General features: G+C 55.0%; 2 protein-coding genes across 2 annotated transcripts in view; one reads left to right on the top strand and one right to left on the bottom strand.

Moving 5' to 3' along the window:
• On the bottom strand, positions 1-1,758 carry HOXD13 (homeobox D13). Its single transcript, XM_041473397.1, has 2 exons — positions 1,044-1,758; positions 1-251 (listed from the first exon to the last, which is right to left on the bottom strand). Exons 1-2 carry the CDS (start codon positions 1,756-1,758, stop codon positions 1-3), a joined length of 966 nt encoding a protein of 321 aa, XP_041329331.1.
• A 7,537-nt stretch (positions 1,759-9,295) lies between these two features.
• EVX2 (even-skipped homeobox 2) overlaps positions 9,296-12,260 on the top strand; it is an 8,481-nt gene continuing 5,516 nt past the window's right edge. Inside the window, exons 1-3 of the mRNA XM_041473490.1 lie at positions 9,296-9,719; positions 10,864-11,120; positions 11,665-12,173. Coding sequence (XP_041329424.1) covers positions 9,296-9,719; positions 10,864-11,120; positions 11,665-12,173 — 1,190 coding nt within the window. The remainder of the gene's footprint in view (positions 9,720-10,863; positions 11,121-11,664; positions 12,174-12,260) is intronic.

Below are 12,260 nucleotides of genomic sequence, written 5' to 3'. Positions count from 1 at the left end.
TCAGGACACGTTGTCTTTCAGTTTGGAGACTATTTTCTTATCCTTCACCCTCCTGTTCTGAAACCAAATGGTAACTTGTCTCTCAGACAGGTTTGTGGCTGCGGATATCCTTCGCCTCTTGTCCTTGTTAATGAACTTGTTAATGGCATATTCATTCTCGAGTTCTTTAAGCTGCAGTTTTGTGTAGGGCACTCGCTTCTTCCTCCCTCGCCGGTAGACACACATATCGGGCTGGTTTAGTGCAACGTCCCCTATTGTAAAAGACATGATGTGAAAAATCAGAATTTTATTACAGGCTTTTAAAGCTTAACCGATACTTGTTGGGCACTGGCTTTCATGGGCAAATAAATAATGCCGGGTTGTTTACAGTTTATTATTATTTACACTGCCACATTATTTGCACTCTAGTAAAGCACCACCAAAACTTTGATGGACTGTCATCACTTTTCAGGCATGCATCGCTAACCGAGCATGCAGGGCGGTGGGGGCATTGGCTGGGGGCTGAGAGCGGCTCGGTGCTGGCAGCGCACACACAGAAATCGCTTTGGTGAGAGTTTCCCGGGTTTGTTTGCATGTGGTTTGTGCCTCTGTGCCCTCACTGCTCGCGGTCTCTTAAGTGCTCTGGGGCCGCCGGATCAGTCGCCAGCCGGAGAGGCAGAGGAGAGCAAGCCTTCGAGCCACCGTCCTGCAAACTTCAAACGCGACTATAAACCCGGCCACCGAGGGAAGCAGCGGGAGAAGGAGCCCGAGGCCGCCCCGGCGCTCGCGGCCCGGGGGTCGGTGGCCTGGCGCTGGTGGCGGGGAGGTTCTGGGGTCAGTCCCGCGGGTATGGAAAGCAGAGGGTGAGGATTTTCTCGGGGGTAGACGGCAGAGGGGGGAGTGAGAAAAAAAGAATATCCACCGCCCCCACCCTGCTCTCTGCGTGTCTGTGCAGCGTGTCCAGCTCGGCAGGCCGCCCCTGCAGGCCGGGGGCGGGGGAGGGGACGGGAAGGCGGAGGAGGCGCGGGGGTGTTCTGCTCAGACCATTTCTCCCCCTCTCGTACCTGGAAAGGACGATTTCCAGAAGTGTGAGCTCTGTGTCTGATCTTTGGCACAGTAAACCTGACTATTCCAGCCATTAGCCAGAGTCCAAGACTGATAGCCCTCCATTGATATGTATGTTTCGTGTCTCGGTTCCCCAGAGCCAAACGTTGAGACCATGTCTATGTACCCAGGAACGTGCTGGTAGGGGGTTGTATAGCCCTGGTAGAAGGACACTTCCTTTGCCCTGGAGGAGACTTCATTGGCAGGGACACTGGAGCTGGTCAAGCTGGAGACGTCCATGTACTTTTCCACGGGAAAGCCGCCAATGGAGGCGTGGGGGGGAGACTTCAGGGCGTTTTGCTGTATCCCAACCCCGTGGGACATCCTGCAGCTATAGTATCCATTGCCAAAGTGATACCCATAGCCCAGCGCGGGGGCGGCGGCCGGCGTGGTGGAGCCCGGGCAGTCCTTGGTCGGGGGGTCGGGCCTCGCCGCCGCCCCCGAGCGCTCCCCTCCGCCGGCGTAGGCAAAACCCGAGGCGGCGGCGGCGGCAGCGGCGGCGGCGGCCGCTCGGCCCGTGTGCGCGGCCCCGAAAACGGGCGAGGAGAGAAAATTACGGCACTGCCCGGGGGCTCCGCGGCCGCCGCCGCCGCTGCCGCCGCCGCCGCCGCCGCTGCTTTCGCCGCGCAGTCCGTCCATCTCCCAGCTCGCTGCTTTGCTCATGGCCTTGCACATCGCGGGCGGCGGCGGCGGCGGCTCGGTCCCGGGCCGGGCATGATGCGGATGGTTATTTGCCTCCAACAGGTTGGATCCTGGCGGTACGTTTATAAAAACGAAGTCCAGGTTGGGAGGGGGGACCGGGGCGGGGGCGGCCGGCCCCAGATTAGTTTGCCTCAGCCCGGGGGGCTGCTCATAGGCTGCCGTCGGAACATGTGACCCTCCCTCTGCCCGCACTGCCCCTTTCGCCTCGCAGCCCCCCGGTCGGCACCGACGGCGCCCCCACCCTCTACTCCCACCCCCGCCCCGCCGCCGCGCTCCGGCCCCGCCAAGGCCCCGGAGCTGGAGCGGGGGGAGATTGGACGGGCGAGCAGCGGTGATGTCCCTCCGGACCAACCTAGGCCCCCGTTGCTTCATCTCCCCCTTCCTCCTGCTCGCGGCTTCAAAAAGGCCAGCCGAGTACCACTGGACCTTTTGAGGCCGCCGGCAGGGGCCTTTTTTACATCCACGGACAGGGGTCTCACCGGATCCACAGCGAGACCTTCTCCAGTTCATTGTTGCCTCTGCAAGAGGGGGAAAACCCCAACACAGTCTTTGCATTCCATCCTCCCCACCTCCCTTCTTCCCGGCGATATATGGAGTAGATGGGATTTGTTCTATGGGAAAAGGGGTCCCCTGTCTTCACTGAACTGTCGGTCCCTGGGAGAACCCTCCTTTTAACCACCCCCCCCGCCCTTGCCCACCGCACCCCCGATATTGCTGCCGGCTAGGAAAAGGCACGGGGTCTGTGGGCAGCGCAAGACGGTAAACCTGGCACTCATTAGATGTGGCTTTTTCCCCGTGCAGTGTCAGTTCATGTCGTGGTAAGGCAGCCTAGTTAAAACGCAGAGTTTGCTTACGCTGACGGCTGTTTTCGTGGTGACTTCCCAAGACGGTGGCAAATCCTTCTGTCGTCTCCCTCGACTCTCACACTGAGTCGGGATAGAAATGCAGGAGCGCGAAATACTGGAAATGGAGAAAGCTCCGAAGACGGCTCCCAGCTCCAGCTCCAGCCCCAACCACAACCTCAACCACAACTCCAATCCCTACCCCTCTGGACCGAGTCCAGTCTCTCCGCAGTTGTGTATTGCACACTTTGCTCTCTCTTGGGCGCGGAGGGCAAGAAGTTGCTGGGAAAAGTGTCAGCTTCGCGGGGAAGGACAGGGAAACTCCGCGCCGCTGAAAACCATAGAACTGGGGCTGTGTTTACTGTCCCTCCGGAGGCTCTGGCGCATGAGAGAGGAGAGGCAGCCGCCATGGAGATGGAGCTCAGTACCGACACCACTGCGGGCGCTGGGGGTGCCCTTGCTGGGCAGCCCGGGCAGGTGGTGGCGGAGCTCCCCGGTCGCTGGGCTGTCGCGGGATAGCTGCTGGTCCCGCAGCAGCCGCCCGTCACGCAGCCCTACTTTGTAGCCGGTCTAATAATCGTCGGCGGTATCTGGAAGGGGGGTTTGGAAGGACAAACGGGTGCCCACAATTAAGGCAACAACCGAATATTATAGACGAGTTCATGTCATTATCTCTGACCGCATAATTGCTATTAATCTTTCATAATCAGCTAAGGAGTGAGCCAGGCGTGATTACATGTTTCTCTCAGTTATAAGCCGAATCAGTATTTACTTTCAGGACATTAAACCCTCCGTAATTAGAAGGAAGTTTTGTCGAAGAACAATTTTCTCACCCTTTTATGTCGCTGCAAGGAACTTTCTACCGAAAACTTCGCTATAAAAAGAAGTCCAGAGAAACGAAGGACTTTATTTCTCCGGACGTCTTTCTATGTGTATTCCCACATCCTGCTGTGTTTCCTCTTTCAATAAATGCAGTAAAAATTTCTCTCATGTCAGGACCTTTAAATAAGGCCGCGAAAGAAAGGAACACCTAAAGAGCAGGGTTTGGGAGCTTTTTGAGGTCGATTGCATCAAAGCAAACCACGGTGCAGCCGCAGCGACTCCCGTAGAGGTCTTCAGCCCTGCCGAGACCCCTGCTCCAGCGAGAGCCCCTCGGTGTACCAAAAAACTCTTTGGGCGGGTTCATGACCAACAGCCTCAATTCTATAATGAGCTGCTTGGTGAAGGGTGTAGAAAACAACATCGCCTTGCATGGCAGGATATTATACACAGGAATAAATGATCTCATGAGCAAAGGTCGGATCTCGGAGAGCACCCACCCTGTTTACAAGTAGCAGGATGGGTCCCGCACCCCCGGTGCAGGGGGCCGTGCGGAGGCCCCGAGCAGCTAGGGGCTTCCTTTGCCCAGGGAGAACAGTTCCCATCGGGGCTCAGTTCCTTGTCGGGCAGGGCAGGAGGAGCTGCCGCGCTGGCCGGGTGTCTCTCCCCGCGAGGCCGTCCTTGTCCTCTCCGGGCAGCGCTTTCGCGGGTGGCCAGCGCCCCGAGGAGTCGCGTCGCATTTTCCGTTGACACATCGCACGGGAATCTGCAGAATACATGAGCTAGAAAGCAACGCTGCAGGCGTGCTTGTGCTTCCCCAGAAGAAAAGGTTGTGGTTTTTTGTTTTCGTTTTTGTTTTTGATTTTGGTTTTGTTTTTTTTTATTATTATTTTTTACAATCCTGAAATAATCTCATTTAGACAAGTGCATTTGCCATTATTTAGTACAGCTAGGATTCCACTCAAACTTGTAGCACAGGCTTTTAGTATCTGCCTAGTATCCATCTCTTACAGGACCACCCCCCCCAGCGATTTTTTATCTTCCCCCTCGCCAGAATTTGCCGATGGTAATTGTGTCGATAGGAAGTTGGTTCTTATGTTAGTGTTTGGTGTAAGAAAAAAATTCTCCTCCAGGACAAACACAGAACACAAACAAAACCACTCGATTTATATGTCTCCCAAACCTTATTCCGTTTCCACTGCATTCCGTTGTTACCTTTTAATTCGTATGAAATTTTAATAGCTAAATAGAACTTTCATTTTCCCCCATGCCTTTAAAAAAATAGTCAGTTATGATAACGAATAGATTGAACAGCAACACGTAGAGAATTGTTCTAAACTATTTTCCTCTCCAGATCTATGCCCACAGCTTCTCACTTCTTTAGTTACTTCAACCTTAAATAATCGGTTTCGAGACGGAGAAAGTTTTCTGGGGGCTCCCCGCGTGGTCTCTGTGCAGCGGCCGCGGGCGGCTGAGCACTGCGGGCGTTGAACTTGAGCTCTGGGGTCACGGGCTGGTGCTGGCCGCTCTCTGCCTGCCCCCGCCGCTCTGGAACAGCGCGGGGACCTCGGGACCCTGACCTTGGACCAGCTCGGCAGCCTGCCGCAACCCAAACTGAGCCATCGGCCGAGTCCCTTTGCGACCGGGCGTGGGCTGTGTCGTTTGAGTGAAACCCCGTCTGTGTGCAAAGGCAGCCTCAGAACTTTCACCCGTGTAAGTGTGAAACTCGCCTGGCGTCCGTGGATTTCTGCCTGGGCAGCGCGGGCAGGGACGGTGTGCAGGGCCCGCGGGACTCGGGGACACGCTGTGCTCGCGTCCTTCACTCGCGAGTGACATTTCACAGACAATATAGACTGAACAAGCCCCAAGACTGGCCCTATGCCGATATGGCGGCCTGAGGCAGAGGGGACAGTCGGGGCTGAGCAGGAGCGTGCTGCGCGGGCGCCGAGCTGCCCTGCCAGGCGGCCTCCGGCTGGTGGCAGGGGGCGGGCAGGGCCAGCGGGCAGGGCTGGACGGAAGGGTGGCAGCACCTGCGGGCAGGGCCGGCGAACAGGGAGGGCAGGGCCGGCCGTCAGATCAGGTAGGGCCGGCGGGCAGGGCCGGCGGGCACGACAGGCAGGAGAGGCAGGACTGGCCGGACAGGACGGGCAGGGCTGGCAGGACAGGAAAGCAGGGCAAGGCAGGGCAGGACAGGGCAAAGCAGAGCTGGCAGGGCAAGGCAGGGCAGGGCAGGGGTCCCCCCTCTCCCTCTGTCCCTCACTCACCTGCCGGCCGGGCGCAGCGCGGGCCCCCAGGAGCGCGGCTGCCACTAGCCACAGGGGCGAGCGGCTCCCGCGTCCCCGCTCTTCCCACGACCACCGCACCGCCGCCTTCTCCCGCCCCGTGGGCAGCGTCCCGGAGACCCTGCGCTACCACGGATGTCTCCTGCGCGCTACCCTGGGGCCTTGCTGGCAGCCTGCCCCGCTGCGGGATGGGAAGCAGATATTCCCGCTCGTCTTCCCAGGAATGCTCTGACTGGTGAAAAGTTGCCCGGGATGTTTGTCTCATTTAATACGAACTTCGTTTCAATTAAACTACCTGACCCCTTTTCCCCGGGCAAGATTTAATAGATGAGTACTGAAATATTCATTGATGCCTCCAGCAATAACTTTCAAGGTAAAAATCTGGCCAAAGGCCTGAGCAGCTATTTAAACTTACAAGAACAACTGAGTAAACAGAGTCTAACAAAAGCTCACATATTTCGGCAGTTTCTCGGCGGTCTCTGTAACTTCCTCCCTCTTTGCCCACTAATGTCGCTTCAATGTCCGTGGTTTTTCAGGCTTAGCTATTGATTTTGAACAACTGCAAACATTCGGAAATATTTTGTAGGCTCTGCTATTATTTTTGAAAGAAAAAAAAAAAAACAAAAACAAAACACAACCGAACAAAAACCTCAAGGGACCACCACAAAGGAAAAGTAACAATTAAAAAAAAAAAAAAAAAAAAGGCAACAAAACAACAATCCCAAAACATAAACTCCCCTACGCACACAAACACCAAGCAAAGATATAAACATCAGTGCAGTAAATAGTTCTACTTTTCTGGGAATTTAAACAACGGACAACTAGTTTATTAGGGGGTTGAGGATCTGGGGTGAACTCATTAACTGCATTGCAGGGAACAGTTTTGTAACCTCACCTTTGCCTAGTGGAAGATTATTAACATGTTGTATAACATTTTATAACCCTTGCATATGAATCTAGCTGTATTTTAAGATACTCTGTACATAACCTAAGGAATCAGTATTATTTAAAAGGTGCAAAATATAACCCTAGTAAAGATCATTCATAGCCGCACTTGAGTGTAACTTATTTTTCTCACATTTCACATAGTCTTTTTCATCCGCTCCAAATAACATAAAACCCGTTCTCTCCTTTTTAGTGGTGCAGTAACATTTTTTGAGCCTAAAGCTGTGCCGGTTCTGGTGGCGTGCACACACGATTGCCTCCGAGCCGTGGTATCTCGGCTGCGGTTTTCGAGAGAGCGGGGGGAAAGATGCTTGCCGCGTTACAGCATGTAAGAAAACAGACGAGGGCGCCAAACGACAGCAATAAACCCGGCCGCAGGTTTCCGCTCCGCCTCCGCCCCGCCGGGAGCCGCGGCCGCGCCGCCGCCTGCTGCGGAGCCGGGCCCGGCGGGGAGCGAGGGGCTGCGGGAGCCGGCGGGGCCGCGGNCGGGCGGGGCGGGCGGTGCCAGCTGCCGCCGGCAGGGCCCCTGCCCGGCCGCGCTCCCTCCGCGGGGCACCGCGGGGACACGCTCCCGGACCCCTCGGAGCCGCGGCTCCCGGCCCGGCCGGGACCCCGCGGGGTGTCTGCGGCTGCGGAACCTGCCCACCGCTCCTCTCCCCGCAGCACCGGCCCGCTCTTCCGCCGAGCCCGCGGGCAAGGAAAAGTTGACATTTACTCTTGTCTGGTTTGAGGGCTGTAAAACTCAGGACACCGCGTTGCTGTCTAAATTCACATTTCAAAGGGCTGACATAAAACTCTCATTAATAGAAGGCTGGATTTTGCAAACAACGCCTAGAATACTTCTTAAATATTTGGTGGAATGTTTAGGGGGATTTTAATAGGCTATTGGAAAAAAAAATCTGACAAGTATCCCATTTTCGAACTATGAATCATGCGCAGGAGCACAAGAACTTAGGAGATGCGTGTGACCAAGATTAGCAGGAAGAGCTCTCCTCATTAAAAAAAAAAAAAAAAATCAAACCCGCGTTTAATCACAGGAAATATTCATGTGTTTCTCCCGGAGATGAAATTCGTGCTCCCAGGGTCTAAACACTAGATGATGTAGGTGAAAAAAAATCACTGCGAGAAAAAAGGTTGGGCAGCTATCGAGGCTCACTCCAGAGATGCTAACGACAAAGGATTTATCTTCGTTTAAATGGTTGCCATCAGCGTCATTATTACTAGCAAAGTTACCACTGAAGGGAGACTTTCCGACTGTCACGTCTGCCGAGCGCGGCAGCCCGTGTCTCCAGCAGCGCGGCGACGCTTCGCCCCGCGGCACCGGCAAAGAGCGGAGGGATGAGCTAACTGAGCCACAGGTAACTTTGGAGAGAGGGTGTTAAGGTGATGCTTCTGGTAGGTCGGAGCCTGTAGGCAATAATCCCCCATCCATCATTTAATTCTATGATTATTTTTTAATTTTCAAATGCTTAGGTTTTATTGGTGGTGGGGAGGAAAGAAGCAAAGGGCTGGAGTGAGACCTGCCGGGAGAATGAAATGGATGCCCACGGAGTGTTTTAAATCACGAATGTATTTAATGTTCTCCAGTTATTTCCTTCCCCTATCATACCGTAAAACAGTCAGTATTTTCCCAGAGGGAAGAAAAATCCCGGGCTAGCTTCGTCGATAAGCAGGATTATAGAAAGTAAAAAATAAGATCATATTTAAGGGCGCAAGGAAGACAAAGATAATAGAGTTGTAATATACTGCATTGTAACAAATATTTTAATCTTCGGGTAACTACTGTAGGTACACTTGAATCTGTGCAGCAGACTTGTAAAGTCTGGTTCGTGCCTGTGAGAGGGTGCGTGGGGGTGTCAGTGTAAATTCCTAAATAAAAGTACTAAAGTGGTCTGGAAATGGGAAGGAAAAGTAAAGAGATATCAGCGGCAGGATGTTCTCGATCCTCTGGTCCTCTTGAGCATTTCCTTGCGTTGTGATCTAAAATTCGCCTCAGAGATAATAATAAAGAAAAGTATTATCTAATATTTAGCATGTAGTTCTGTCCGAGGACAAATGAGAAAGAAGCTGCATCATTAGGACCTAAAAGGCAACAAAACAAAAATCAGAGCATAATGATGCACCTAAATGAAGGGGGAAATGTTGCACAGCTCATTTTATTAATCAGACTGTCAATTCCACCCCAGAGGCCAAACCCCAGAGCAATTCAAGCAGGATCTGATCAAGCTAAGGACAGGAGCTTTACTCCTCACTTCTTGTCTTTCTTTCTTTCCACCTGGATATATTTGTCTGCTCTGAAGCCGCCTTCATTATCCACTGACAGGAGCTTGTATTTATTTGCTTATAAACCTGTTACAATAAATGATTATTCGAACAGCGTCATTCGTACCTTAATGACGAGCACCACTTTTTGATGAATGACATTTCGGGCTAGAAAGGATGTATGGGTCATTTTGACCAGTCATTCCCTCGCTTTGGCATCCCACAATTTTTACACCTCCCTCAAAAACAGATAATAATATTTAGAGACACTTGCCGGGCTGAATGTGAATTAGCCCCTGCTGCAGCTCATCATTAGTACAGGACCAGCCCTGCAACTTTGACATTTTTTATAAAGCTGAGATGATGGAAAGAATAAGAAAAGAGATGATCCTGATGGAGAGAGGGCTGCACAGCCCTACAGCTGGCAAAAGGCTCTCGAATTTGTCAGACTCAGCTGGAAATGCGGTGTTGGAGGCCCTTGAAAATTCTCCGCACAGTGGTCGCCTCAGCCCGAGACTGACTGCCGCCTCCCTGCACAGCGCTATAGGGGACATCTCCGCCAAAGGCAAATTTGAAATAGACACTTTATTCAATCTCCAGCATCCGAGCAGTGAAAGCACTGTCTCCTCCGAAATCCCGCCGTCGGAAAGCAGGAAGAAAATCAGCCTTTATTCCGAAGTTGCTCAAGAGGCAGATATGAACAGTGATGTGGAGGTGGGCTGCTCTGCGCTCCGCTCCCCGGCCAGCCTGACTTCCTCCCAGCTGAAGGAAAACAGTAACAAAGGTAACTCTTCCTTTATCATCTTCATCTAAGCCCCTCACTTTGCCAACCGGCTTTAAAAACCAGAGGAAACCCACTGCCACCGCCAAAGTTGCCGGCCTCTGCATCGGCGCTCTCTCTTCTGCGAAGACAGAGCTCCAGGCTGTAAAATATTATTACAATTACTGCGCTACCCCAACAGCCGAGATACACTGTCCGGGCAGCTCCCGTGCCGCTGCCTTCGTGTGTGTGTGTGTGCATGCCCAAACAATTGATATGTAGATATATATCCAGAATATAGGTGGGCACAAATATCCACCCACCTATATTTAGGCAAAGCTTTCTCCCTGTATTTCCCCGCGCTCTTGGAGATCTCGGCGTCTCTTGAGCTGTATATGAGTGTATATACATAGATTAAATTAGAGAGAGAGAGAGGGGGGAATGCGAGGAAACTGCCCGCATTTGACTGTGTGTGTCCTTCTCTGTGTATATGCAACGTGCTGTCTGTGTCCACCTCGGGCTGATTTGGCATTGTTCACTTTTCCTCTGCTTGTAAGAGGCGTTTTGAAACAGCCTCGTCTCCTTCCCCGTTCTTCGCGGGGCACGGTGGTTGTTACTATTGCTGGAGGTGGAGGTTATTATTGGGGAGGTGTAGGGAGATAAACGGTGGATTTCCTAGGAGCCACAGTGCATGCCTTTTTCTTCAAATGTGCCAGAGAAAGGCAGGGATGCTCGACGTAACCCTAGAGAGAAAAAAAAAAAAAAAAAGGGGGGGGCGGTTTATGGCTGCTTTTATTTTGTATGTCTCAAACGAAACTAAAGAACGGCAGTGGAAGGGGAACAGGCTAGCGCCGAGCCCGGGCCCCGAGCCGCGGCCCGCGCCCTCGCCCGCTCTCCCCTGAGCTCGACTGCCCTGTAGTCTCCAAACCCGCCCAATCTGAAAACAAAGCAGTTACGAAGGATTAAAAAATCCCAACCCAACCAACCAACCAAACGATAACCAATAAACCACCTCCAAATCCAAATTTATCGATTCTGTTAGCAGCAGGGATTTGTAAGAATGACAGCTGGCCTTGAGCACGGCTGTAGCGGGCCCGGTCCGGCCTGGCCGGGAGGATCGGGGGGCCAGCGAGTCTCCCGCTCTCACCACCGTGCCCTCGCCCCGCAGGCTACGCGGAGAGCAGCCCGACCCCCAGCGCCGCCGCCGCTCCCGCCGCCCCCGCCGCCGGCATCGGCAGCCTGCACAGCGGCGGCGCGCTGGGCGGCTCGGCGGCGGGGGCCGACCAGGTGCGCCGCTACCGCACCGCCTTCACCCGGGAGCAGATCGCCCGCCTGGAGAAGGAGTTTTACCGCGAGAACTACGTGTCGCGGCCGCGGCGCTGCGAGCTGGCCGCCGCCCTCAATCTTCCCGAAACCACCATCAAGGTACGCCGCGTTCCGCGCCCCACCGAGCCGCGGCTGCCCCGAGCGTCCCGGGCCGCGGCCGGCTGGGCTCTCCGGCTGAAGGACTCGAGGGGCCCATAGCTATCAGCACCACTCGTGCTCGTTTGCTTTTCTGCATCCAACACTTTTCATTTGCTTCTTAAAAAGTTATTGTCATTAGTGTTGTTTTTATTTTCCTCGTCAGTTTTTATCGCGTTCGCCTATTTCCTTAAGTGAAGAGGGGAGAGAATAAACGTAGGGGGAATGAATGAGCGTCAATACCGTGAAGACCGAGCCCTGAGTGGGGAGGACGGGACGATTCGAAGGGAAACATTTATTCGGATCGAAGGGGTCCCTCTCGAGTAGAGGGAGGGCCGTACCTCTCCCCTCGGGCAAGGTCACGGGAGATTGCTCCGGGAGGGAGAGGGGTAGCCTAGAAGCTTTGGCAATGTGTTTTGGTGGGTGCACGCCGGTGTCCGCGGGAACGGGCGCGGCGGGGCGAGGAGTGGAGAGGAGCTGAGGCCGCGCTGTGCTTGTATCCCCGCAGGTGTGGTTCCAGAACCGGCGGATGAAGGACAAGCGGCAGCGCCTGGCCATGTCCTGGCCCCACCCGGCCGACCCCAGCTTCTACACCTACATGATGACCCACGCGGCGGCCACGGGCAGCCTGCCCTACCCTTTCCACTCCCACGTCCCGCTCCACTACTACCCGCACGTCGGGGTCACGGCCGCCGCCGCTGCCGCCGCTGCCTCGGGAGCCGCCGCAGCGCCCTTCGCCACCTCCATCCGCCCGCTGGACACTTTCCGCGCCCTCTCGCACCCCTACTCCCGCCCGGAGCTGCTCTGCAGTTTCCGACACCCCGGCCTCTACCAGACGCCGGCCGCCGCCGGCCTCAACAGCAGCGCGGCCGCCTCGGCAGCAGCAGCGGCGGCGGCGGCGGCGGCGGCGGCGGCGGGCTCGGGGCCTCCGGGGGGCTCGGCGCCCTGCTCCTGCCTCAGCTGCCACAGCAGCCAGACGGCGTCGGGGCGGGGGGCGCCCCCGCGTTCGGCCAAAAAGTTCTGTCTATTTTTTTATTGCTGACCGCCCCGCCGCTGTGGGGCGCGGGACCGGCGGGGGGGGGGGTCCGCGGCTCCCGCGCCCCC

This window comes from Pyrgilauda ruficollis, unplaced genomic scaffold, assembly GCF_017590135.1.
Source record: "Pyrgilauda ruficollis isolate IOZ18807 unplaced genomic scaffold, ASM1759013v1 scaffold3, whole genome shotgun sequence".
Lineage (NCBI taxonomy): Eukaryota > Metazoa > Chordata > Aves > Passeriformes > Passeridae > Pyrgilauda > Pyrgilauda ruficollis.
This window is presented reverse-complemented; position numbering and strand designations above follow the sequence as displayed.